The sequence below is a fragment of the Esox lucius genome, chromosome 18 (genome assembly GCF_011004845.1).
Source record: "Esox lucius isolate fEsoLuc1 chromosome 18, fEsoLuc1.pri, whole genome shotgun sequence".
Classification (NCBI taxonomy): domain Eukaryota; kingdom Metazoa; phylum Chordata; class Actinopteri; order Esociformes; family Esocidae; genus Esox; species Esox lucius.
The window spans coordinates 26708598-26735671 of NC_047586.1; the positions used below are offsets into that span (position 1 = coordinate 26708598).

Genomic DNA, 27074 nt, shown 5'->3' on the forward strand with positions numbered 1-27074 from the left:
GACTGCTATCCAGTTATTTAAATTTTCCAGAAGTTTTTTCAGGAGAGTTTTTTCACCCAGTATAGACTGGAGATGTATGCTTATTAGATTTTTCTCTAGGTCCTTCCATTTTGCATCACACAAGGGGTCACACCAACAGACCAGAGAACGTAACTGCGCTGCTCTATAATAATCTTCCAAGCATGGTAGAGCCATACCACCTTTGTCCTTGGGGAGTTGTAATGTTTGAAATTTAATTCTTGGTTTTTGTTTTCCCCAAATAAAAGATGAGATAGTTCTATTCCAATCATTGAATTGCTTGAGGGGCACTTCAACGGGCAATGATTGAAAAAGAAAAAGCAGCCTGGGTAGTATATTCATCTTTATAGCGTCTATTCTGTTGTACATATTCATTGGTAATAATGACCAACGGTTTAAATCTGCTCTAATATCAGCTGTTATAGGAATGTAATTGTGGTCATAAATGGCCGAGACCTCTTTCGGTATTTGTACCCCTAAATATTTAATTGAATTACTTTTACATTTAAATTGACAGATTTTATAAATATTTTCTTGTGGTTCGTAATTGAAAGTAAGTGTTTGAGTTTTATGTAGGTTTAGTTTATAGCCGGAATACGAACCAAATTCTATGAGAAGAGATAGTAATTTAGGCAAACTTGCATTAGGACTGGTAAGTGTCACAAGTATGTCATCTGCATATGCGCATATCTTATGTTGTGTGTCTCCTATTACTACCCCCGTTATATCATTGTCTTCTCTAATTGCCTGTGTCAGAGGCTCTATGAAGAGGGCGAATAGAGTGGGACTAAGGGGGCAACCCTGTCGACATCCCCTTTCAAGAACTATTGTTTTAGATAGAAAGTCCCCATTTATTTTTATTCTAGCCGTAGGAGAAGAGTATAGGGATTTCAAACATCCAATTACCTGTTTATTAAACCCGAATCTGCTAAGGACCAAATATAAATATTCCCATCTGACGGAGTCAAAAGCCTTTTTCGGCATCGAGACTTATAACTACGGATTCCATATCATTGTTTCTCATATGGTCAATGAGGTGGAGTGCCCGTCTCACATTATCCTGGGTTTGCCTGTTTTTTACAAAACCTGTCTGATCTGTGTCTATTAAATCCGGGATTATGTTTTCCAATCGTTTTGCAAGTATTGACGCATATAATCTATAATCTATGTTTAAAACTGATATAGGTCTATAGGAGCCGCATTCTGTTTTGTTTTTACCCGTTTTAGGAATCACTGAGATTACGGCTTGTCTCCAGGACAATGGGGTATCACCACCTCCCAGAACATAATTAAAACATTCCTTTAGCATTGGTGTTATTGTTTCCCGGAGGGTTTTATACCATTCTGATGGGTACCCGTCTGCACCTGGGATTTTATTTGTTTTTAATCTTGATATTGCCTTGTTTATCTCATCATCTGTTATCTCCTGAGTTATTAATTTGTTTTGCTCTGTCCCTATAGATGGAAAGTCTAAAGAACTTAGAAAGGATGATATGACGGCTGACTCAGTTGTTCGAGGTTGAGAATATAATTTTGTGTAGTACGTTTCAAAGGCATTCTGTATGTTTTCCAAATTATGATACATCTCATTGGTCCTGGGGTCCCTTACTTTATGTATAAATCTCTCAGCCTGCTGTTTACGTATTCTCCATGCTAGCAATCTTTTAGATTTAGGGCCATTTTCATAAAAAAATTGTTTAATTAGTTTAGCTCTCTTCTCTACTTGATTTTCATATATGTTGTTTAAGGTACGTTTAGTGTCCATTATGTCATTTAGAACACTAGGGTCATCATACTCCATATGTTTATTTTCTAGTGATTTTAATTTCCCAATCAGGTCTTTAATTTCTTTCTCTTTTTCCTTTTTCTTCTGGGCCGACCACATCATGAGTCTACCTCTAATAACAGCTTTTGCCGTATCCCATAATGTGCTTGGAGACACTGCTCCATTGTCATTATGGGTCATATAATCTTTAAACTCTATCTTTAGATACTTTTGACACTGAGGGTCATTCAGAAGACTAGTATTTAGTCTCCACAAAGTCTCTTTGGGCTTGTTGTCTAAATGTAAAGTTAAGTATACCCCTGCGTGGTCGGAGACGTCTTTTATCCCTATATCACAATTTATAATCCTATGTCTATCTAAATTTTGCATAAAAAAATAATCAATTCTTGAATATGCAGAGTGGGGATGAGAAAAAAAGGTAAATTGTTTATTATATGGATGCAGTTCTCTCCATATATCTATCATTCCAATTTCTTTAAGCAATTTTTTAACATAAAGCGCTTCAGGTCTTATATTTTTTGTTATATTTGAGGAGTCCAAGGATGGCTGTAGCTGGATGTTCCAGTCCCCCCCACAAATCAATACACCTGATGTTTCCGTAGAGATCACATTAAAAACTTTCTTGATCAGCTGTTTATCATGTCCGGGTGGTCTATAGACATTCATTAATGTAACTTCTTTATGGTCAATAAAACCTTTGACCAATAAGTATCGCCCTTCTTTGTCAGAAATTTGTGAGAACTGGAAATGTACCTTATTTGAAATTAGTATAGCGACCCCCCTTGCACTTCCTCTTTCAAAGGAGGAGTAATATGAATTTTTGAAACCCAATTTCCGCAACTTTTCATGTTCAATATTCGAAAGATGTGTTTCTTGCCAAAATATGATATCTTGTTTTTCCCTTTTCATTTTGGCTATTACTTTACTTCTTTTAATAGGATTATGTAATCCGTTTACATTAAGTGTGATTATTCTATATTTTTGATGATGCATTTCAGTCATTATGAAAGTCAAAATGTTTACCTAGATGTTTAAGCATCCCTAGAAGGCCTGAACTAATGAACTTCTGTCTGTAAAACAAAATGAAACTTAACACATAAACACAAACGCTTAATATTAATGACTTCCATCTCTGAAGTACGGGTTCTACTTCCAAAACTAGAGGGGAATCCCTACATCTAGGAGGGGCCCCTCTACACGCGGACCAAAATCTCTGACTAAATAAAATCAGAGCCGTCCACATAGAGAAAGAAAAAAGACAACAAAATAAATAACTTCCCAGATGTGGTCAGTTTCAATTTCTCGAACTTACATGAATAGGAAAGTTCGCCTGGTCTCATATTACCTCCTGGAAATACGGATCCATAAGACAGGTTACGCTAACGTTACACTCTTACCGAGTGGTCTTTTCAAAAATTACTCAGTCATTAATGGCACCTTCGCTGCGTCGAAATCCCTTTAGTTTCTCCTGGATATGTTTCATGCGTGCATCCCGGTGACGACGCGATGTATCACCTGCCGTTTCCCAGGAAGGTTGCTTCCGTCTCGTCGCGGGTGTAGCACGGTCTTCAGCCGGGGTCCCGGTCCCGCCGCTCGGCATCAATCCCCTTTTTTTCAGATCATCCATCGCCTCCGATGCGCTGTTGTAGATAACTGCACCGGTGTCAAGAAACACTCTGAGTTTTGCTGGATGAAGAGTCTGAAAACGGAGCCCCTTATCTTTGAGTGTCTTTCTGATGGTGGAGTAAGCCTTTCTTTTCAATACTATTTCGGTTGGGTAGTCTTGCTCGAAGAAAACTCTTCTTCCGTCGCATTGGATGTTATTTTTTTTCCAAGCGCTGCGGAGAACCAGCTCTTTGGTTTTATACTCCAGGAAATAGACCACTATAGACCTCGGGTTAGCACCTTGTGGTGGTTTGGCTCCAAGGGATCGGTGACAGCGTTGTATAGCGAGGGTGACATCGGGGAGGGACAGCTCCGTTTTAAAGAATGTCTCTAAGAACTCCTGTATCTTGTCTCCCTCTGTCCCCTCTGGGATCCCATGGATGCGTATGTTGTTTCTGCGCGAACGCGACTCCAAGTCTGTCAGCCGAGCTTGTAATTTGTCTTGGAGCTCTAAAGTGTGGGAGAGCAACTCACTGTTTTCAGCACCCTGCTCCTCCATGTCAGCCACTCTCTGCTCTGTCTCCGCGACTCTGTCGGTTATTTCTTTTAAATCCGTGACAATAGTACTTAGTTTCTGGCTAACTTCTTCCCTAAAGTCCACCAGTTCCTTCTTTAGTGGCCCCAATGTATCGATAAATTCTTTTTTCAAGTCCAAACGGATCGCTTTTATCTCGGCAATAATGTTAGCCTGGATAGCGTCCATAACGTTAACATTACCCTCGTGGTCAGCTTGCTTGCTAGCGCCGTCGACTGTGTCTGCACTTTCATTCGAGGATTTATCGTCGATCTTCGTATTCTGTTGCGATCTTCCTTTTTTCATTCTCTTGTTTCCCCCTCTCATGCTATAAAAGCCAACTTTTCCTGTCTGGATTACCAGTATTTATTTCGGGGGAGTAAGACCGTCTGGGAGCTCAAAACTTATGCTGCCGACCGCGTCCGCGCCATACCGGAAGTCCCGTGCATTTTCAAGTTCATACATATACAGAACATACAACAGTGAAAAAGGGATTAATATAAGGGTTACACACTGCCAGGAATGTTACACATGATGGAAAATTAGCTTTCCTTCATAAAGGTACTAACAGGAGGCGCCACAAGGAGGCAGGTCCAATGATCTAACATATGTGGTTTTTGCATCATATTTGATCTAACATCATATGTGGTGTTTGCATATTATGTGGTGATCTACCATCATATGTGGTGTTTGTATCACATGTTAGATCACCACATATGATGTTAGATCATATCTGGTATCTATGCCTCCTATGGGGGATGAATAGGCCATAAGAAACAGCCACAAAATGTCATAGCCAAATCACAGACAATTGGTTACATATAAGGACATTATGAACTGAAATCTACTATGATGACGTGACCCAATTGGCAGTGAATGCTCAAAAACTATATGACACAGCCTAACATAGCCTAATATGCTAATGGTAATACACTGTATGTCTTAGGTAATCTATCTTATTACACTCACCAAGTTGCTTGACTCACAGTCCATGATTTCTTCCAAAAATCTGATACAAATTGGTCTCCTACGTTGCTTTTCCACTTAGGAGTAGCCATTTAAACTTTAAATGTCGAGTATAGTTTCGTGAGCAGCGACAGCTGTGTGTCTTGCGCAATAGTCAAGTTTGGTTGAAGATTTGTGGGTGTGGTGCACACTGTTGGTGTGTCCTGTGTGTGCGTCTGACGTGATTGTTCGAAATTTGCCATAAAGTGTGGCTCGTGTGCTCCAAACCTAGCGAGTTTCAAATCCATTGGTCGTCATTTGAGGGAGTTACATGCTACCAAAGACATGCGCTCGCGCGTAACCGGTGCCAGACTGCATGTCTTTGCTTACGTGGTGCGAAGCATATAGGCAACGCAGAAGGATAAACTGTCTTGTTAAATGCAAGAGACTCTTTTCTTTTCAGGAATACCAATTATTTCGGTGTTAAAACCTAGGAAGGTTTGAATATCATGAATAGTTTTGCTCCGAGTTGGATTTTGTTGTACAACGCTGTGGAGAACATGAATCGTTTTGGATTATAAAAACAGAATTTATCAAACAAAACAACGCTTGGTTATATCTCTGGGACCATCTAGATAAGAAATCAGAAGAAGACGGCTCATTGTAAGTACACAATTTACCATCAGACACCAAACTAGCTACCCTGGTGCCATTTTCGTGAATGTTGACTATACTCAAACACTTGCATAGGAGTTTGTCGCCGTAATAGCTACTTTAAAATGTGTACTGCAGTTAGATTAACGAGATTCTAAGCTTTCTGCACCCATATAATATGCCTATAAAAAATATATATATATTTACAAGACTTTGTGGCATAAACGTTTGGTGTCCCGGCGCCGGGACGGTTGCAGCTCAGTGGAGGCAACAGGTTTTAAACAAGATAAGTCTTAGGTTGTCTGGATTGTGGGCTTTGGGAAGGAATAATTTGGCAGCAATAACACCACAATAAACACTGTACCTAGTTATATACATTGGTTAAGACCTTGTTATTGAGTTTAACTTGTTAATTACCATTTATCTATAGACATTTGTTAGGCATAGAAGGGACATGGCAAAAAGATTTTCACATTTATTGCTTTACTGCAGTGGTTGAATATGTACATCATCAGCGAGAGATGGTTCCAATACTGTACTAAAAAAGGAATGTTTTGTCTTTCGTATCTCAGGTAGAACAGTCGACATAACATTGCTGTGCTGGGATTAGTGGTAAATCAGATTAGTCTAAAATGTATTGATTAATAATGGAGCGGGACTGAATGTGAAGGTAAGAAATAGCCTGACTGCAAACTCTGACATTGAATTATGATTATAAAGCATATTACAATTGATAAAACACTACACATGACTTCTCAGATGCAGCTGCAGGCTGATACTGGACACAAATGGAGAAACATTGTTCATGGACAACGTGGACAAAGCAGCAAAGAGGCACATAGCAGACACAGCGCCACATGTTTGTTTATAAATGTGTAGAAAGAAAAAACATGTTTTGAGAATGTTTGTTTTATATTTGATTGGATGTGATGAATTTATCTTACAAAATAAATAAAATAAGGCCACATCTAAAATGGGTGTATATCCCTTTTTATATGAAGGTAAAACAGCAACAAATGTTTTTTATTTATAAAAAAAAAAAAAAGATTAGCAAATTTGGAATTACTTTTGTAGTTGTATAACTAAATCGATATTTGTAATCTTGCTACACATTAATAACACTTGCCAACGTAAAATACGGCCACTCGAGGTGGTGTTACTAAAATTTTGCTAGGACTGTGACAAAATGATTTGTATTTGGAAATCACAGTCTGCAGTAGTATGTTTCACAGCGTTTAGAAGCGGATATACCCATGAGGACTGGCATAGCTTTTCTGATCAATGAACAAAGTGCATGGTGAGTCTCACGTTTTCATGTTTTAACCAATTTGAGTAGATTCTGGAAGTGTTTTAACTCATAATGATGTATTGCAGAGGAGGAAAAACTGGTTTCAGCATGGTCATCTTCTCCTACCTGCTCATACCTCAGTTTTTAAATACTATACCAATCCTTTTATTCAGTTAGTTCAACGCGACAATAACATTTGAAAAGTATGCAACAGTTTTGGTGCATTGCTGTGAGGTTAGTATTGCGTAAAGGTTTTATTCACATTGCCAATTTATTTTCTATTGTTACTCCTCAAAATCTGTACATTATTCCAAACTTTTGGCCGCCAGTGTCCTTTTGAGCACTTTCTATTCTTGTATTGCTGTGTGGGAACGTGCAAGCAAGCATTTCCACTTTAAGCATAACTATTTGCACTATCCTTAATTACATTGCTCTTTTTAGTAATGTGTCCCAATATTTATTTGATTTGAATTAATAAACATAACATTTTCTTTGTAACCGTGTTAAATCGTTTTTTATACTTTGAAGAACGTTCTGTTGCTGCATCGCTGTGAGGGTACATCCAAGCATTTTCTTGTCGAACTTGTTTACACCACTTTGATAATTGTACATCTGTTTATATTTACACATTCATTGTGAAATACTGTATTTTTGTCATTTAGAAAATAAAAGCATTTTACTGGTATATGCTGTGGCTGAATAAAAATGGGCGGTGGGGTAGGAAAAAGAACGGGTGGATAAGGGATTGTGAAGGGGAAAAAGTCACAAAATATCCTAATGTCTTTACTGGTGGACACTCCTTAAAAGTCAAGGTCTGGAATCATTGCTAGTCACAATCTGTCCTCCAATGATATGTTAATACCTAACAGCAGGGGGTGGGGTTGTAACAATGGTGAGGTTTGTGTGTCGCGATATGTCTATATCGGGAATCATGGGGAATCTTGTAAAAATGTATGGCAAGATGAATGCAGCATGTTATCAAAAAAAACTAGCAGACAATTTGCATTCTTCTGCACAAAAGCTGCGCATGGGACGCTCTTGGACATTGCAGCACAACAATGACCCGAAGCACAAGGCCAAGTAGACCCTCCAGTGGTTACAGCAGATAAAGGTGAAGGTTCTGGAGTGGCCATCACAGTCTCCTGCCTTAAAATCATTGAGACACTCTGGGAAGAGTACGGTTCATGCAAGATGACCAAAGACTTGGCAAAATGCCTTCAGGTCAAGCAAAGACGAATGGGCAGCTATACCACCTGCAAGAATTCGGGTACAACCAGAGATGGGGACAAGTCACACATGGTCAAATCCTAGCAAGTCTCAAGTCTTAACCATCAAGTCTCGAGTCAAGTCTCAAGTCACAGTTCAGATAAATCAAGCAAGTCAAGTCAAGGGTTCACCCTAAGCAAGTCAAGTCGAGTCCTTATAAGTTTCAAGTCAAGTCAAGTCACAGTACAAAAGAGATGAACACACACACACACACACACACACACACTGTCCTCTGTTTCTGACGTGCGCTCGGTGCGAAGCTTGATTTCAAAATCAAATATTTTTCTCCTCCGCAGTACAATTTTTTGGGGGAACGAAGCGGAGGGATCTTGAATCAGCCTGAAGGGGTTGTATTCGCTATAACAACCGCCTCGCTATACCTTATCCCGCTTATTACATGGCTACCTACCAAATAAATCAATAATTTGACACAAAATATTGATTTCAAAAGGAATTTATTGATTTTAAAACGATTGTATTGCTTCCTCTAAAGAAAATAGTCCGTTCCGTCTCTGGTTATAATCCTGTTGCGTCCAGAGCAACGCGCTGTTTTTCATGGCAACGGTCTGTTATCAAGAAATAACATGCATTCTGCACTGGAATTCAGCCAATCCATGTAATAAGGGCTAATAATAACAACCTTATAAACTAATTATTGTGACTGAAAAACTGCCTAATATGTAATTACGCTGTAATTATTATGGTCTGTATGAGTAAAAAAATAAACCTCTTCGAAATGTTTAGATGCTAGTAATCACATCGGCGCCTCCATGTTAGCCTTTCATGCAGTAAAGTTAACTGTTATGGTGTAAGCACAATGCTTTTTAGTTTCCACACGCAGTCCACAAACACTTGAAAATGCGCACATTTAATACAGACATTATAGCCTACGTGTAATAATCATAGACTGTAAAAAAAATGGACGACGCCCTTTCGCTCTTTTCCATTGGTGAAAACTGAAGCCGCCAGTGTCCCGATACGGCGCTGACATCTTGGACTTGCGTCTGCGCAGATAGCGATCTTGGGACCAGTTCTGCGCAGTAGTTATGCGCAGTAGCGAGCAGGAAGTAAAGCTGTAAAGCCGCGAAATCAACGGCCCCACCCCTCCCTCGCAGAATGCGCATACCGTAATCAATCGCAAGTCCAAGTACAGTACAACCTTTGCTTGTTAAACCTAGACGATATGTTATAGCCTAATTTACATCATGTTTAACCTTAATTTAGAATAGGCCTAATACAAAAATAATTGGTAACTTCTAGCTAACGATCACCTGCTAGCTATTAACGAGGCTTGTTGTCTTTTAGCTAACATTAGCTAGCCCATTACATTTATTTACTAATTAAACAGCTTATAAATTTAACTTACCGAAAAAAATTCAAAGATCGATTGGAAATGCCAGATCGGTTAGCACAATGTACTGCAGAACAACCCATTATGTCCATGTGAAATTATGTCAATTATAGAAATTTAGAGATTAAATGTAAAGTTCCAATCTCCTCAGTCCTCCGAAGATTCAGTGGCTCCTCGGCTCAGATAGCTGTCAATCACAGCTGTGAATCACGACGTCACACCACCGTTTTTAGAGCATTAAATAACTAACTAAAAACCAACTTATTTTAAAAACAAACTCTTGAATTTACATTAGCGTGATACAAACTACAGTAAATGACAGAAACCAGCTTCGGAAAAAAGATATTTGAAGGGTAATTTAATTGTTTAGTTGGTCTCGCGTCCCATTGAATAACATGGGGAGGGCGGGGTTTATGACCTATACTGGGACCACTCATCAGGGGGCGATCGAGACGTTTTGGCTTCACTTTTCAGGGCTTGTGCGGCACACTTGGTAATAATATACATGCCCGCTCATTTTAAGATGCCCAAGAACATTAAAATTCAGGCTATGCCACTGTTATAGTCAAATTCCCTTACATCTATTTACCAGACGTATTCAGTAATGATAATGGTCACATTTCTAACAAGAAAAAAAATAAAAAATTATATGCAACCAAGGCCAAATTATGACAAACAAAAGATTAATTCATTACATTAGTAACTTAATCGTTATAGATCTTAGTGAAACTGAATATAAAGAGATTACTTTCTTACCTTTCCTTGTGGTTCTTAAAATGATGAATGAAATTTGACGTTGTTGTTGTCGTCGTGTCAGATACTCTTGTGTGGCATATTTTGCATCTGGCAAATCTTTTTTTATTCACACGGTCCAGTTCAAAGTCCTTGTATCCAAACGATACTATTTGTGGAGCTCGACTAACGTTACTTTCTGCCATGTTTGGCGCGGTTTGAATTGTGCAGCGTTAAAGGCACATACGCTTATTAGTGGTGCAGATGTCACAACATATAAAATAATTTTATTGCTGTTTGCTTATTATAAGTTCAAGTCATTGTCGAGTCTTCCACTTCAAGTCAAGTCAAGTCTCAAGTAACTTGTTGTCAAGTCAAGTCATTTTCATACTTTAATCAAGCAAGTCACAAGTCCTGAAAATTGTGACTCGAGTCAAGTCATGTGACTCGAGTCCCCCACCTCTGGGTACAGCATTATAAAAGACTGCACGCTGTCATTGATGCTAAAGGGGGCAATAAACAGTATTAAGAACTAAGGGAATGCAGACTTTTGAACAGGGGTCAGTTCATTTCTTTTTTTGTTGCCTTGTTTTGTTTAATGAATGTGCTATTCTGTTATGACTTACAGTTGAATGTGAATCACAAAATAAATAAAAGACATGTGTTTTGCCTGTTCGCTCATGTTTTCTTTACAAATGGTACATATATTGCCAATTCTCAAGGGGTATGCAAACCTTAGAGCACAAATGTACATAATCACTAAATTAAAAAAATTAAATTATGACTAAACAAAAAATGAATGGAGCAAAGTTGGAATGGCAATTATTTTTCCTGTGAGACAATAGCGGATTTGGGCAGAGTGATGGGAAAGACGTGGAGCGGTGGAACAGTGGAGCAGAGCATAACCTTCAGCTCTAGAGGTTACATAGTCTGGCAGGTATCAAAGAATTAGCTACGTTTGTATTCAAAACGTAGTGGGTGGCTGAAGTGGGTGGCTTGCCCACTTCAGGTTGGTGCCTGCCTCAAGTATTTAGGGGTCTTGTTCACGAGTGAGGGAAGGATGGAACGGGAGATTGACAGACGGATCGGTGCAGCTTCTGCAGTAATGCAGTCGATGTATCGGTCTGTAGTGGTGAAGAAAGAGCTGAGCCGCAAGGCGAAGCTCTCTACGTTCCTACTCTCACCTATGGTCATGAGCTTTGGGTCATGACCGAAAGGACAAGATCCCGGATACAGGCGGCCGAAATGAGCTTTCTCCGCAGGGTGGCTGGGCGATCCCTTAGAGAGAGGGTGAGAAGCTCGGTCACCCGGGAGGAGCTCAGAGTAGAGCCGCTGCTCCTCCACATCGAGAGGGGTCAGCTGAGGTGGCTTGGGCATCTTTTTCGGATGCCTCCGGAACGCTTTCCTGGGAAGGTGTTCCGGTCCCGTCCCTCCGGGAGGAGACCCCGGGGAAGACCTAGGACACGCTGGAGGGACTATGTCTCCCGGCTGGCCTGGGAACGCCTCGGTGTCCCCCCGGAAGAGCTAGAGGAAGTGTCTGGGGAGAGGGAAGTCTGGGCATCCCTGCTTAGACTGCTGCCCCCGCGACCCGGTCCCGGATAAGCGGAAGAAGATGGATGGATGGATGTATTCAACATGTGCCATGCACAAAACTGTTTGTATTTAGTGTGTGACTGTGGGTGGTGTTAAACGTTTGACTCCACCCTCATTGATCCTCACCCGGAACTGCACACTGCAGTCAGGGGTACTTGGCTAGTGTTGGCTATTCAAAATGTCAGTGTGAATGTACCGTATAATGCCCAAATCACATGACAGAAGATCATCAGTAGCGTGATTATTGCACACATAATTTCGAAGCGGTCAATTCATGTGGGGCACCAAAACTGCTAACGTTCCTCATTGTTTATTTAGCTATATTGACACCTAGCTAGGAACTTGTTGGAATTTGTGCTGAAAAGTATGTATCAGGGTTAAGCAGTGGTTGACTTGGGCCTTCTAATTTTGGGCAGACAGCATTCTGGTTCCTTTTTTTAGGGCATGCAGTATTAACACATACAGTGGGGAGATTATTTGATACACTGCCGATTTTGCAGGTTTTCCTACTTACAAAGCATGTAGAGGTCTGTAATTTTTATCATAGGTACACTTCAACTGTGTGAGACGGAATTGAAAACAAAAATCCAGAAAATCACATTATGATTTTTTTTATAATTAATTTGCATTTCTTTGCATGACATAAGTATTTAATCACCTACCAACCAGTAAGAATTCCGGCTCTCACAGACCTGTTAGTTTTACTTTAAGAAGCCCTCCTGTTCTCCACTCATTCCCTGTATTACTGCACCTGTTTGAACTCGTTATCTGTATAAAAGACACCTGTCCACACAATCAAACAGACTCCAACCTCTCCACAATGGCCAAGACCAGAGAGCTGTGTAAGGACATCAGGGATAAATTTGTAGACCTGCACAAGGCTGGGATAGGCTACAGGACAATAGGCAAGCAGCTTGGTGAGAAGGCACCAACAGTTGGCGCAATTATTAGAAAATGGAAAAAAAGTTCAAGTTGACGGTCAGTCTCCCTCGGTCTGGGGCTCTGTGTAAGATCTCACCTCGTGGGGCATCACTGATCATGAGTAAGGTGAGGGATCAGCCCAGAGCTACACGGCAGGACCTGATCAATGACCTGAAGACAGCTGGGACCACAGTCTCAAAGAAAACCATTAGTAACACACTACGCCTTCATGGATTAAAATCCTGCAGCGCACGCAAGGTCCCCCTGCTCAAGCCAGCGCATGTCCAGGCTTGTCTGAAGTTTGCCAATGACCATCCAGATGATCCAGAGGATGAATGGGAGAAAGTCACGTGGTCTGATGAGACAAAAATAGAGCTTGTTGGTCTAAACTCCACTCGCCGTGTTTGGAGGAAGAAGAAGGATGGGTACCACCCCAAGAACACCATCCTAACTGTGAAGCATGGAGGTGGAAACATCATTCTTTGGGGATGCTTTTCTGCAAAGGGGACAGGACAACTGCACCGTATTGAGGGAAGGATGGATGGGGCCATGCATCGCGAGATCTTGGCCAACAACCTCCTTCCCTCAATAAGAGCATTGAAGAACACACAGCCAGGGCAACTAAGGAGTGGCTCCGTAAGAAGCATCTCAAGGTCCTGGAGTGGCCTAGCCAGTCTCCAGACCTGAACCCAATAGAAAATCTTTGGAGGGAGCTGAAAGTCCGTATTGCCCAGCGACAGCCCCGAAACCTGAAGGACCTGAAGAAGGTCTGTATGGAGGAGTGGGCCAAAATCCCTGCTGCAGTGTGTGCAAACTTGGTCAAGAACTACAGGAAACGCATGATCTCTAATTGCAAACAAAGGTTACTGTACCAAATATTGAGTTCTGCTATTCTGATGTATCAAATACTTATGTCACTGCATATGGTAGGCCTATGGGTGAGTTACATCCATGTATTTTATCTTAGTATTTCTCCAGTTCTTTGTCCTTTTCATTACAAGGGAAATGGGAATTCTCATCCTTATTAATTTGTTTTAATGCTGTAGACCAGTGGTTCCCAACCAGGGGTACTAGGACCCCTGGGGGTACTTGGCCTTTCCACAGGGGGTACTCCAAGCAGTGCAAATTCTTTTTGGGGGTACAGTAACTGAAAAAGGTTGGGAGCCACTGCTGTAGACCAAAGGTTTTCAATGTGTGGTCACATGCCTCCACAAGGGGTAGATCAAAATTAATTATTTAAAAATCATACAATGTGATTTTCTGGATTTTTGTTTTAGATTCCATCTCTCACAGTTGAAGAGTACCTATGATATAAATTACAGATTTCTACATGCTTTTTAAGTGGGAGAAACTGCAAAATCGGCAGTGTACCAAATACTAGTTCTCCCCACTGTAAATTTTCATTAACATAGTCCAATGTGCGATTTGTCCGTTCCTACACTTATTTTATCTCAAGGCAAGCGCTGTGGGTAAAAGTGAGTGTTTGATTATTTGTAATACAAATATAACTTGATGATTAGCTAGCTTTCAACAGGGGTAATGTTAACTAAATTGTCTTCAATGTATTAATATAACATCTCAACTACAGCCTATTGAACTGATTGGATTCATACATGTATACGTTCTACTTGAAATTGCTACTACTATCAAACGAGCTGATGCATGCACACAACTTAGCTCCAATGTACTAACTACGTATGCAAGTAAATACTCACAAGATGACCCGGAAAGTCATGAAGAAAATGCACGCCAAGCAATTTCCTTACTTGTTAGGGCACACTGTGTATCTTCTGTGTTATATATCAGCTCATTCGAGCAGGAGATGAGGGAGTATACGTGAAAAAAATAGACTTGGCACAGGTCTTGACCTCTCGCAGCCCGTCTGTAGTCTCACATCCATTCACATGGGCCCTCATTTATCGGGCCCTCATTTATCATTCTTGCGTAGAAACGGGCGTATATGTTGGCGTAATATTTTGCTTACACTCCTCTCACCGCCTGATTTATGAAGCAGTGCGTACCTATAAAATCCAGGTGTACGCAATACCTGCCCTTGATAAATGCCGCGGCTGAAAACGATCGTCATTAGAATAACACGCCCCTATATATTCAAGTCTCCGCTTCCCCCACGCTCTCATTTTACGCCATGGACACACGGAAGACGGCAAAAAAGAGAAACTTCTCTCACGTGGAGATTGAGACGATCACCAGGGAGGTAGAAAGAAATAAAATGGTTTTATTTGGCAGTTTAAAAAGAGGAATAAAAGATGATGATATGATGTGGAGTACCATTCATTAACTGAATAATTGCATGACAATTTGTAATATTCGTCTTACTATTTTATGATGTTTATTATTAATGACGTTTATTGAAGAAGAATGTCGTTATTATTATTATTTCTATTATTATTATTATTATTATTTAAAAGAAGAAGAATGTGATTTTTATTATTTTGTCAGTCTGAATTATATTTTGGTCATTAAAAGCCTTTTATTACTGAACCCAGTCCGTGCGCAACTGCCGGGCCTAACCCTGAAACGTCACAGGCTCGTATCTGAAGGAATACATATAAATCAAATGCTTTGGTAAAGTCACACAAATTAAACATTGAAGTCCATGTTGCACAAAAATAAACACTGAAGTTTGTAATTATTATGTTGTTGTTTTTTTACAGTTGGTCATAATATATCATATCTTTTAGTTTGTCAGTGCGTTAGGATTTTTTTCTGCGCATTTTTGCACTAACTTAAAACGTGCGTACACCACCTCCTGAGCTGGCGTAGGATTTGATAGTGCCGTACGCCAACGTCCATATTGATAAATCTCAAAAGTCACCGTGGTTTTGGGTGTACGCCAGGTGTACCCTGGAAATTTGGTTTACGCACTTTTGATAAATGAGGGCCATGGTGTGTAACATACAAGCTGTATTTTCCCCTGCTTTTTTTCTAAAAACGCGCTGAAAACGTGTAAACTGTTACAGAAAACGTCTATAGTGAATTTACTGGCGATCAGAACGCTTTTAATGGCCGTTTTTCATGTGCTTTTTACCACCAAACATACATTCAGAACGACTGTAATGACACATCAAACGCGTTCAGAACGCCTTTAATGGTGGCAATAAATCGACGCCTATTGTTCATTTCAAACCCTGATATTTCATAAAATAATGCTTATTGTCAATAACTTATTTTGCATTTACAAATATGAATTTCAGTTTTGAAATGTACATTGCATAATATGGAGCTAGCTTTTTATACATTATTTTTATACAATGCATTACAGACTTACATTACAGACTTCTGGATGCTTTTAAGTGGGAAAACCTGCAAAATTGGCAGTGTATCAAATACTTGTTCTCCCCACTGTATATGAGAATCATGGTATAAGGGAGTGGATATATATTATAGTGTGATGGCCAAAAAGTACAGAGTGGATAAACATTTCTGAGAGACAACATTTTTAAGGTCTGAGATGGGAATTGAACCAGAGTCACAATATTGAAAGACAGATATTCCCACTACACCACAGAGCCTGGAAGTCAATGCACCTCTGTATAGTCTCCAGGGGTTGTGATCTAGTTTATCCCAAAACACAAACATTGGTATAAAAAGTCTACACATGACCCATTAAAATGCCAGGTTCTTGTGATGTAAAAGAAGGAGAAAAAGAGAAATGATGGCAGAACATTTTCCACTTTTAATGTGACCCATAATGTGAACAATTCAATTGAAAAACAAACTGAAATCTTCGAGGGGGAAAAATAAAAACCTTACTTATAAAAATGTTCTGACATGATTTCTCTTTGTTTCATTCTTTTATATCACAAGAACCAGGCATTTTATCAGGGGTGTGTATACTTCTTATATCCACTGTAAACGAATGCGTACTTGAAAAATCCACCAAAATTGTTCGCAATAACTGTAAAATGTTTTGTTTTAGGTTTACTATAACATAGGTAGGGGATCAAGAAAGTGGAGATGGTTTACATTAAGTATCAAAGAAAAATCTGGAACTGATTAATATATACAGTGAATTCTGTGTCAAACTTGTATGGCAGAATTTCTGTGAATATCTTAACACTGTGACAATTATTGCTGCTATAAAGCCATTACATTGTGTATAGGTGTGAAGTGTCAAAGATGTTAGCCTCCTTGCGTTAGCTACCTAGCATTATCAACATTGATTTAGCCACCTACTGTTAGCAAAATGCTTTAGCCACCTAGCGTTAGCCACATAGTGTAAGCCAAGTGGCGTTAGCCACCTAGTGTTAACCACATAGCATTGAGTCACTTTGGGTTAGCCACCTAGCATTAGCCCCCTAGTTTTAGTCACCTTGTGGCTAAATACAATCAGGCAAAGTTTGAAGCAGTTAGGGTAAATACTCAGGAAAATAACATCTTAGAAGGTTGCTCAATATTTATTCAATATACTCTTTAACAGTACTACTGCCCTAAATAGTTTCAAAATATAATTGTAACCAGTTAAAATCAGAATACTGCTCCATATCTTAATATAGCTGCAAGCAGCGATTAAAGGGGCCAAGCGGGGCACAGGAAGCATCTCACTGCATGCTCTCACTAGAGAAATGTTTTTCCCAATGCCACTAGTAGTCAGGATGTCCAATCGAAGAAGAGGCAATCAAAACAAAACAAAAAGACCTTGAAATCAGAAAAGGAACCAGGCAACCCTAGTTCAGCCGAATATTGAATATTGTTGTTGTTGGCAGGTTTCAATCCCTGGTTTTCTATGCAGCAAACTGTCTTTTTAAACAGCAGAATGCAACTTTTACCTCAGCCATTAAAATGTTGCTGAGATAAAGTGGGCTACAAAACGTTCGTTAACGGAACTAAAGTGTACTGTCGTACAAAGATTACTGTAGATGGCTAGCTAATACATATACATCCTACTTATAATGAAAACAATGATTCCAATCAGTCCATGGCTGGTTCCTTTCTTTGGAAAACAATAACAGTATAAAAGGGTGACGTAATACAATTGTTCTCATATACAATATGAAAATCATGGTATTACAGATGTATTGTTGTCTGAAGAGCACCTAGTGGATAAACATTTCTAAGATACAGAATTTGGAATGTTTGAGAAGGGAATCGAACTCCTGTCACTATATTGAAGGACCAGGATGTCCCCACTACACCACAGGGCCTGCTGGCAGCCCTAATAGTCTCAAGGGGTTGTGATCTATAATACCCCAAATAGCATACACAGATGCATGCTTGGAAAATTCACCAGAAACATTCACAATATAACTGTAAACCCTTTTGTTTTAGGCATACTATAATAACCTAGGGATACTAGGGATAACCTACAACTCCCTCACTTACTCAGTAAGAGACATTTGCACTTCTTGGCCGGCTTCGCTTGGGCAGTCTGGCTTGGGTGGTCTGTGTTTCGCTTGGGTGGTCTGGCTTGGGCGGTCTGTGTATAAAGTGGAGAATGTGTGTGTGTCTTGTGTAGAGATATGGGACAAAGTGTTTGTGTCACCCAGGTTGAATTCTCAATACCATTAACTTTGAAGGTTTGTAGCACCTCCATGAGAGCTAGCTTTTCATACCTTTCAGGGTTCATTCCTGGCCTTGGTGTTTATCTGTAAATCAAGCAGCATCTTTCGTGGATAATCCTTTTAGGTGTTACTCACTTTTGTTGCCAGCAGTTTAGACATTAATGGCTGTGTGTTGGGTTATTTTGAAGGGACAGCAAATGTACACTGTTATACAAGCTGTACACTAACTACTTTACATTGTAGCCAAGTGTCATTTCCTCAGGGTTGTCAAATTAAAAGATATAATGAAAAAGCCTTATAAAAGATTTGCCACAACTATGTCAAATTCAATTGTGGATTGCGGCCACATTGTTTGAGTTATCAACTTTTTTACAGACTTTTAGAGATGAAGGTCCAAAGATCCTTCACAGCAAACAGCATGCCGATCCATTCAACGGTCTCGGAGATGTCATTTAAGATGTCAAAATAATGCAAAACATTGGTGAGGTTTATAGCGCCCCCATTAGGTCATTCTATACTTGACTTCTGCAGTCCATTTGTGGCATAGATGTTAATGGGCATGGTTCGTTTAGTAGCTGTCGGATATTCCCATGTGGATTTACGGCCTTATATAGTCATAGACCCGCCCAGCTTAAGTTCATTTGCGGACATTCTATTTGAGATATCAACTTTCCTTATATAACTTCTATAGATAATGGTTCAAAAGTCCTTCACACCAAACGGCATGCTAATCCGTTCAGCGTTCTCAGAGGAGATGTTGCTAACGATTTTTTCAGAGTAGTCAAAATGGAGGCCATATTGTTTTAGATATCAACTTTTCTTATATAACTTTTAAAGAGAATGGTCCAGCGGTCCTTCACACCAATTGTCATCCAAATCCATTCAGCGGTTTCGTCTGAGATGTCGTTAAAGTGTGTTTTTATCAATGGCAAAATCGTGACAAACATCAGTGATGTTTATAGCACCCCCAAGCTGTATTTCTGTATATGACTTTTTCTGCCCATTCCTGACAGACACATTTACATGTATGTTTCGTTTGGTAGCTGTTTTCAGCGGTCTAAGAGATGGAGAAAGGGGTCACCAAATAAAAAATGGAGAGAATTCCAATTTGAAAGACCCCAGAGACTCATTCGAACCTTGGCTATCTACAATCAGGCAAAGTTTGGAACTTTTGAATCAGAGGGGACCGAGCTATGGACCACTGAAAATGGCCCTGGAGAAGAATAATAATAATAATTAATGTTGCAAGCAGCATTTTGCAGATTTCAACATTAAGCTATTAGGAGCCATATTGCAGTTTTTCAAATAGGACACAAATCCAACTCATGTCCATAGCGGTAAACAATATTACATGTATGGTTTTTCCTTTTCACTAGTAATGCCCTGTGGCCAAATGGAAACATATTTCATATAAACTAAACTCACAACCCTGATCATGTGTACCAAATGTAATCACACTCAATATCGGTCATTTGATGCAATAGAAGTAGCGTTTGAAGCATTTTTCACAAATTCAGAATTGCCAAAATACATTACGGCCAACTTAATGGGTCCCAATTGCAAATATGTTCCTTATTAGGAGATGGACTAATCTACCTCTTTTCAAGACTGTATCTCAAACGGGCTGAGCATGGTGACCTTGTTTATGTGAAAAACTTCAGTAGCGCCACTGTGTGTTTGATAAAAGAATCCTTGCAGTCAATTGTTCCGTATGGTCCTTGTCAACATACATACCAACTAGCATTATTATACCACTATATCTGTAGATGTGTACAAAACCCCTAACATGTTCATTGGTCAATAGCATCCATGTTTTTTGACATAATGGTCTGGATGATCAGAAGAGATAACCATTACAATTTTCAAACGAATGTTTACTTACGTATGTATATTAACGTCAATGATTGAGCAAACTATTTCTTTTAGAATTGTTTAATTTCGATGATCAAAAGACTATTACAGGTTGCAACAATAAAACCAATACCTTTCCAGATTTTCACTTATTTAAAAAATGCCCTCCCTAATCTTACTGTGAACATATGTTGACTTTGGTAGGGCATGGGCATATAGCCCTATGTACCCATGTGTTATTGTTGAATTACATCTCAGATTTCATATTCATTTAAGTGTCTACAAAGGTACAATTGATAAGTTTAGCTCTCAGAAATGGAGCTGTAGAAACCAATAAAAAAAAAGAAATTACTAGGAATGGATTATCTACTTAGGCTTAAACACATAACACACTCTCTACCAAAGGCACATTTTTAATAGCTGAATCATTGGTTATAATGGTTATGTCACCATAATGATTTAAGATTAACTAATGCTAGTTTAGCCTGAGACACTTCTAGCTTTTATTTTTGATGAAATCATCATGGCATTGTTGCATTCCACTAAACATTTGTTTATATTAGTAAGTCATTGTACAAATGAAAACAGAATTAGCTTAGCTACATGAGCATAGGTTAGCTACTAAGGCTTGACAGCATGACACCATCTCTAAATGGTCATATTATTATTAGCTAAACCGTATGTTATAAATTTCATGGCACCAAAATTATTTTTGAAGGAATAATGTTATATTAAACTGGTTAGTTCAACTAGCATTAGTTCACCTAATGTTACTAGCTAGCTAACATCAATAGCATTTATCGCTAATGTCAGCCATTTTCTTTTTCTCTGCTAGGTAGTTTTATGAATGAAATAATCATGGCAACATTGCATTCCACTAAATGTTTGCATATAGTAGCAAGTCAATGTACAAATGAAAACAGTGGATAAATTAGCTACTGAGGCTGGAATTCATAACACCATACCTAAAAGGCTAATTACTAATACCTTTAATGTCTGTTATAATGTCCATCTCAACAGAATAACTTTAGTTGCAGTAACTAGCCAGACTACTAATAAAAGCCACTAGCTGCTAACTAATGAGGCAATATGATTTCCATGTACGGTATAGTGTGTTGCATTCTGGGATAAAAAGGGACAACAATATATAGCTTTGCTGGATGAAACACAGTGCCCCATGATTTCACATTCTATTTGTAATTTCCCACTATTTCATACAATACATTCACTGCGATACTGAAGAGTTTTTCTGCAAAAAGTATCCCTTGTACCTTACAGTGGGGGGATGGAAAATATAAGGCCTTTGCACACTGCATTGTCCCAGGCTAAAATTGGCCCTGGGTTATCTTAGCCTGGGTTCACACAGGATTCACTTCTGTTCCTATGCCCTGGGCTAACGGACAAATATGACACAAACCATTTTACATTCTATGATAATCTGCACAAGTTACGTTTTCTCTGGCAATGCGAATAATATTACAGTAGCCTACATCACTGACACATGATCAATGTGACGCTACCACTATTCAATTAACGACTTCATGACACCGACTGATGAAGATGCTTTCGATATATTTGCTTTCGATATGAAACGACAAAACTTTGCAGAGTGAAAGGACCAAAACAGACAGAGCTGTTGGTAACAGTGCACATCACAAGCGTATGTAAATTAAGTGAAAGGGCAGGTTTTGTGATTGGACAATAAATGTTCTATGGTTTTATACTTGACCCCATTTCACACTGTTTATTTTGCCTAATCCTATGGGTTTTTAAGCTATTGTCATTCGACGTAACCATCCTATATTCACAGTGAGAGTGGAATAAAGCGATTTAACAAGTGGCTTACAACACTAGTAATTACAGAAACATGAATCCATGGCAAATGAAACCATCAATTGTACAGTACCATTATGCATGACAGGACGCAGCAACACAAATATACATTGCAAAGCCCAAATCAATGACATTACAGGTACCAAAGAAACAAGAATGTACTCACAAAAAAGGATGTTACTTAGACGCTGTAAGCCAAGTGTACTTTTCGTCGATTGAAAAAACCACACAAATCCTGCTTTTAGGTTGGGGGTTTGTTCCTCACAATTTCCAGCTTTCCTCGCATATCATCAATAGTCAATAGCATCCATGTTTTTTGACATAATGGTCTGGCTGATATAACCTTTGAAGACCATGGTCTCTAGATGCCAAATATCAAAGTGTGTGAAAATCACAAATTCAAAATGGCCATCAAACCATTAAAGCAAAGTTAATGAGTCCCAATTGCAAATATGTTCCTTATGAGATATTTTCAAAATTATTTTTGATATAAATAGCTGACAATTACATGTACATTATAGTTCTTCGATGTTGGTGGTTCTGATTCAGGAAGTACTTTCTATAGGTGATGTTTTTGAAAAGTTGGAAAAAATCATGTTGCTATGGTTACTCCGGTTGAAGTAGCTCGAATTTGTTTAGAGATTTTTTCCTTTTTTTCCTGATTTAAATAGCTGACAAGCAGTGGAATGTATAAAATAATTGTACCATTTCTCTGCCTTGCTGGGAAAGTGGGTTAAACTGCATCTGTTTGGGAAATTCTGCTAAAAACCGTGTTGCTATGGTTACTTCGGTTCCAATACCAAAAGTTTGGTGAGAGATATTTTCAACTTTCTTTTTAATTTTAATAGCTGAGAAGTCTATTAATATTTAACTTTCTCCATGTTGGTGTTTCTTATTCAGAAAGTACTTTCCTTTGGAGCTGTTTTGGAAAAGTTTGAAGTTTGCTATGGTTCTCAAGTTCTGTAAGAGATATTTGCGTAATCTCTTCAGATTCAAATAGCTGAGAAGTAGACAAAGATATTAAACGCTCACATTTTTTGTCTCACATTTGCAAAGTGGTCTAAATTTGTAAAAAGTTGCAACATTTTGTTAAATTCATAATTGCTGTAACTTTTGAATTACATTGTTTTGTAATTTTTCACATTACAATAGCCGGGTATGTGAGGTGCAAGCCCCAGTAATAAAAAGTATTATGTCGAAGAACTAACCTGGGGCCTTTGCTGCACAAGCCCCAGTAATAATAATAATAATAATAATAATAATAATAATAAGATGAAATATGGGAGAAACCAATTGTTGTTCTTTGCATTAAACAAGCACACAAAATGTACATTCAATTATGAGAATTTCCACCAGAACTCACTGCAAATAAAGTAGCATTTGGTATGCTGCAAGTTGTTTGAACTTAATATATTTGTGTTTGTGACACACTAGAGGCCAAGTAGTTTACCTAAAAATACCTATTTTCAGGAATACTCAGAAAGTTTAATACAAATAGTTTTTTTTATCAAGCACTGTTTTACGATAGTTTACTATCCAATTAACTACCTAATATATTTGTGTTTGTGACACACTAGAGGCCAAGTAGTTTACCTAAAAATACCTATTTTCAGGAATACTCAGAAAGTTTAATACAAATAGTTTTTTTTATCAAGCACTGTTTTACGATAGTTTACTATCCAATTAACTACCCTATCCAGATTATCTTTAATATTAAAACCAAGTACTTACTGACCTTACTGGTCCAGAGTAAATACATTAGTATTTCCTTATTTTATTAAAATAATTTTGTAAGATTTTATACTTCATTCTGTTTTAAATACTGTTTTAATATCACAATATCAATCATATTAAAGTACAGCATATTTTTGAAAATTTTTTTAGCAAGTGAAGATCATGGTTAATTGGATCCAGATTGGGTGATTGACTCCAGACTGGGTGATCTTGTGAAATTTGGTGGAGGAGGGGTGTTATGTTTCAGGCATGTATGGCTATACTGGAAATGGCTCACTTATCTTTACTGATGATGTAAGTCAAGAACCTTCCAAATGTTGGCCCTGACAAACTCCTGGGTAGCTATGGCAGTGTGTTGGGGTCATTGTCCTAGCTGCATTATGAAGTGCCATCAAATGAGTTGAGAAAAAAAAAATTGTCTGATCTGAAAATCATCAATAAAGACAAATGAGCAAGTTCCAAAACAGCCGTACATGCCTGAAACATAACACGCCCATTCCAACTTATTTAAAAAATATGCAGTGGTATGCCAGTTTTTTTATCCACACACTTTCCTCTTTGTTTAAAGTGGGGTGAATACTTGGGCAGTAGGAATAGTGAGAGATGGTCAGATTGACCCAGGTGGGGGAGGGGAATGGCTTTGTAAGCCTCTGTAATGCTTGTGTACACATGGTCCAGTGTATTGTCTCCTCTGGTGGGGCAGGAGACATTTTGGTGGAATTTAGGAAAAAAATGTTTGAAGTCCCCTGCAATCACCAAAACATAATCTGTTCTGTCTGCTGTTTGCTAATGGCAGCCTGCAATGCTAGGTTAGCATTAGCATTCGGGGTATGTAGACAGCCATAACAACAATAGGTGTAAACTCCCAAGGCAAGTAAAAAGGCCTGCATCTAATCATCAGATTTTCCAGAATGGTTGAGCAATGACTCCAGGTTAAGTTAGTGTTTGTACAACACATTTTGTTTACATAAATGCACAGTCCATCACCTCTGGTCTTACCAGCATCTGCTCTGAAGATATCGCGGCCATCCAGCTCAATTATGTTGTTGGGTATGTTGTTGTTAAGCCACGTTTCTGTGAAAACCATGACGCTGCAATCCATAATCCATTAGTGTGAGATGATTCTCAGTTCTATTTCATCCATTTTGTTCGCCAGTGACCGTACGATAGCGAGGAGAAGGCTAGATACTGAAGGCCGGTGGGGGGCTAGCACGGTGGGGGTGCCTCCACGCTTCCCACGCTTTTGTTTACGATTCTGGCGCTGCCTCCGGGCACCACAAGTCGGCAATGCAAATAGCATCTCCCAGGGCGCCCTTAGAATCTCCGGTGGAGGGGGAAAGTTGTCAAAAGATATTCCAGTGCATTGTTCTCCAATGTCTAGGTGTTTTTGTTGGCAAAATAGAGTGTATGCTAGGCTGTACTGAGTGAATAAGCTAAGAAATATTAAGAAAATTACTGCCATCTTGATTCTTTCCAAATGCAGTGTATCATCTGTGCAAATGCATAAATACACACACACACACACACACACACACACACACGTCCTGTGAGGCTACCACCTCTGAATAACTCCGCATTGACACTTCACAGGAGTATGCACCGACCATGACTTTGCTAGAATGGCTCATCTAGTAGACATTAATAGTTTGTAGATGGAAAGTGGTGCTGAAGGGGTTTTGGTCAGTAGGAAAGTTCCACCAAAAATTGTGGTTTCACAAAAATAAAATTTTAATATACAGTATTTTACAACAGAAATGACTAAGGACCCTTCCCTTTGACTCCAGACCCCTAAAGTCTTGGAATACGTTAACATTTACCCCTTACCTCTCGGTTCCCTCGCCACATTGCAGATTAAAGAGCAGTGAGGGGACAATTTTGTCCATGTGCTGAGGGTCCCAGATGTTGGACTGTAGGTCATCATTCACTGTCTTTCTCACAACACCCTGTAGGCCATTTATACCAGCCATACGGATCCTAGAGGAGAAAGGAAACATTCATGAATCATTCAATCAAATCGGTTCCTTGATGTCAGTAAGGGATAATTTAATATAACCATTAATAAGATTTGATGCAGCTAGGATTAAACAGCATTGGAACCTAGCTCTGTATTGAAAATGTCTACAGAAAATTTATAAAACACTGACAGAACATTACACTAACAATGAACATTAACTAACTTGGTACGGATGTCGGGGTCCTCATAGCTGGAGTGGCACATCTCGCTGAAGCGGGAGACAAAGAAGTCATAGCTGCGGTGGTACGATGGAGTGTCCTCCTCGATGTTGGCAAATTTCACAAACTAAGAGGAAGGGAGAGTGAGAGAGAGTGTGAATATTAATCTCCATCCTAATTGGAGAAGAGGCAATAAATCTGACAAATTATACTACGTTCTCTGGTTATACTACGTTCCCTAAAATCCCAAATTAAGCAATTCAATTCATTTTAAAGACTATTGAACTGTAGGCAAAGAACTGTATGCTGAAATATCCCAGTTTTAACTTCTAAGCTTTGGCATTCAATTTAATGCCAATTAAACCAATTAATGATAAAATAATGTGCTCTTCCTGGGGCTGGCCCAGAGAAAATATCTCCTGAAGCCAACCTCTGGTTATCATTCAATTATATCGCTAATTAAACCGATACTGATGATGAACAAACCAAGCTAAACAACCGCAGTCCACGCAGACCAGATGCAGATGATAAAATAGTACAAGGTTTTTGCGATACCCATGTTTTGCTAGTGTTCTTGTCACTACTGGTAGCATGAGGCGGTACCTGCAGCCAGGATCTGAAATTAACACCTGTCAAGCACCAAATGTGGGTAGATTTTCCGATTGGCAAGTAAATCTCTGAAGGCTATCTGCCACATTGGCCGGTAAATGTACCAAAATGGTAATTTAATGAAAAATCTGGCATGATGCCTTGGAGGAAATGACTCATGTTTGCATTACATGAAAATCCACCCATTAGAAAATATGCGTGCATTTTTATAGAAATACTGTAGTAAGAAGGGAACTTGGCCAATCCAGTCTTAAACTAATTCTTCTGATCTTGGGCAGAATTCCCTGGTCGCTGCTGGCTAACGCCGTAGTAAGACAATCGTTTCTGTATTGACAGTGAAAGAGTAAGAATATTTGAAGCGAGAGAAATCTCCCAGACTGAAGACTCTACCGTGTCCGTTGCCACGTTGTCTATAAGTTTAAAAGTTAGCTATGGTAATGCTGCCACCTGTGTTTTAGTTTTGTCAATGATTAGACAGGTAGCTAGATAATGGGTACATATTTTGCCTGTAAAACCTCAAAATAGCATAATTCTTCAGGCCATGAATGGAAACAACGGTAGCAAGGTGACCAAAAATCCTAAACATTTCACAGTAAAAACATTATAACAAAATGTTAAAT

The 27074-nt window shown here is 39.0% G+C and overlaps 1 protein-coding gene across 10 annotated transcripts in view; it reads right to left on the reverse strand.

Annotated features, from left to right (window-relative positions):
• The window catches only part of LOC105008239 (protein EFR3 homolog B), a 129410-nt gene that overhangs the window by 59905 nt on the left and 42431 nt on the right, over positions 1-27074 (reverse strand). For all 10 annotated transcript variants that reach the window (XM_020044410.3, XM_013132905.4, XM_013132903.4 and 7 more), the window contains 2 exons: positions 25851-25972; positions 25498-25647 (listed from right to left, as the gene is read on the reverse strand). In XM_020044410.3, the coding sequence (XP_019899969.1) occupies positions 25498-25647; positions 25851-25972 (272 nt within the window). The remainder of the gene's footprint in view (positions 1-25497; positions 25648-25850; positions 25973-27074) is intronic.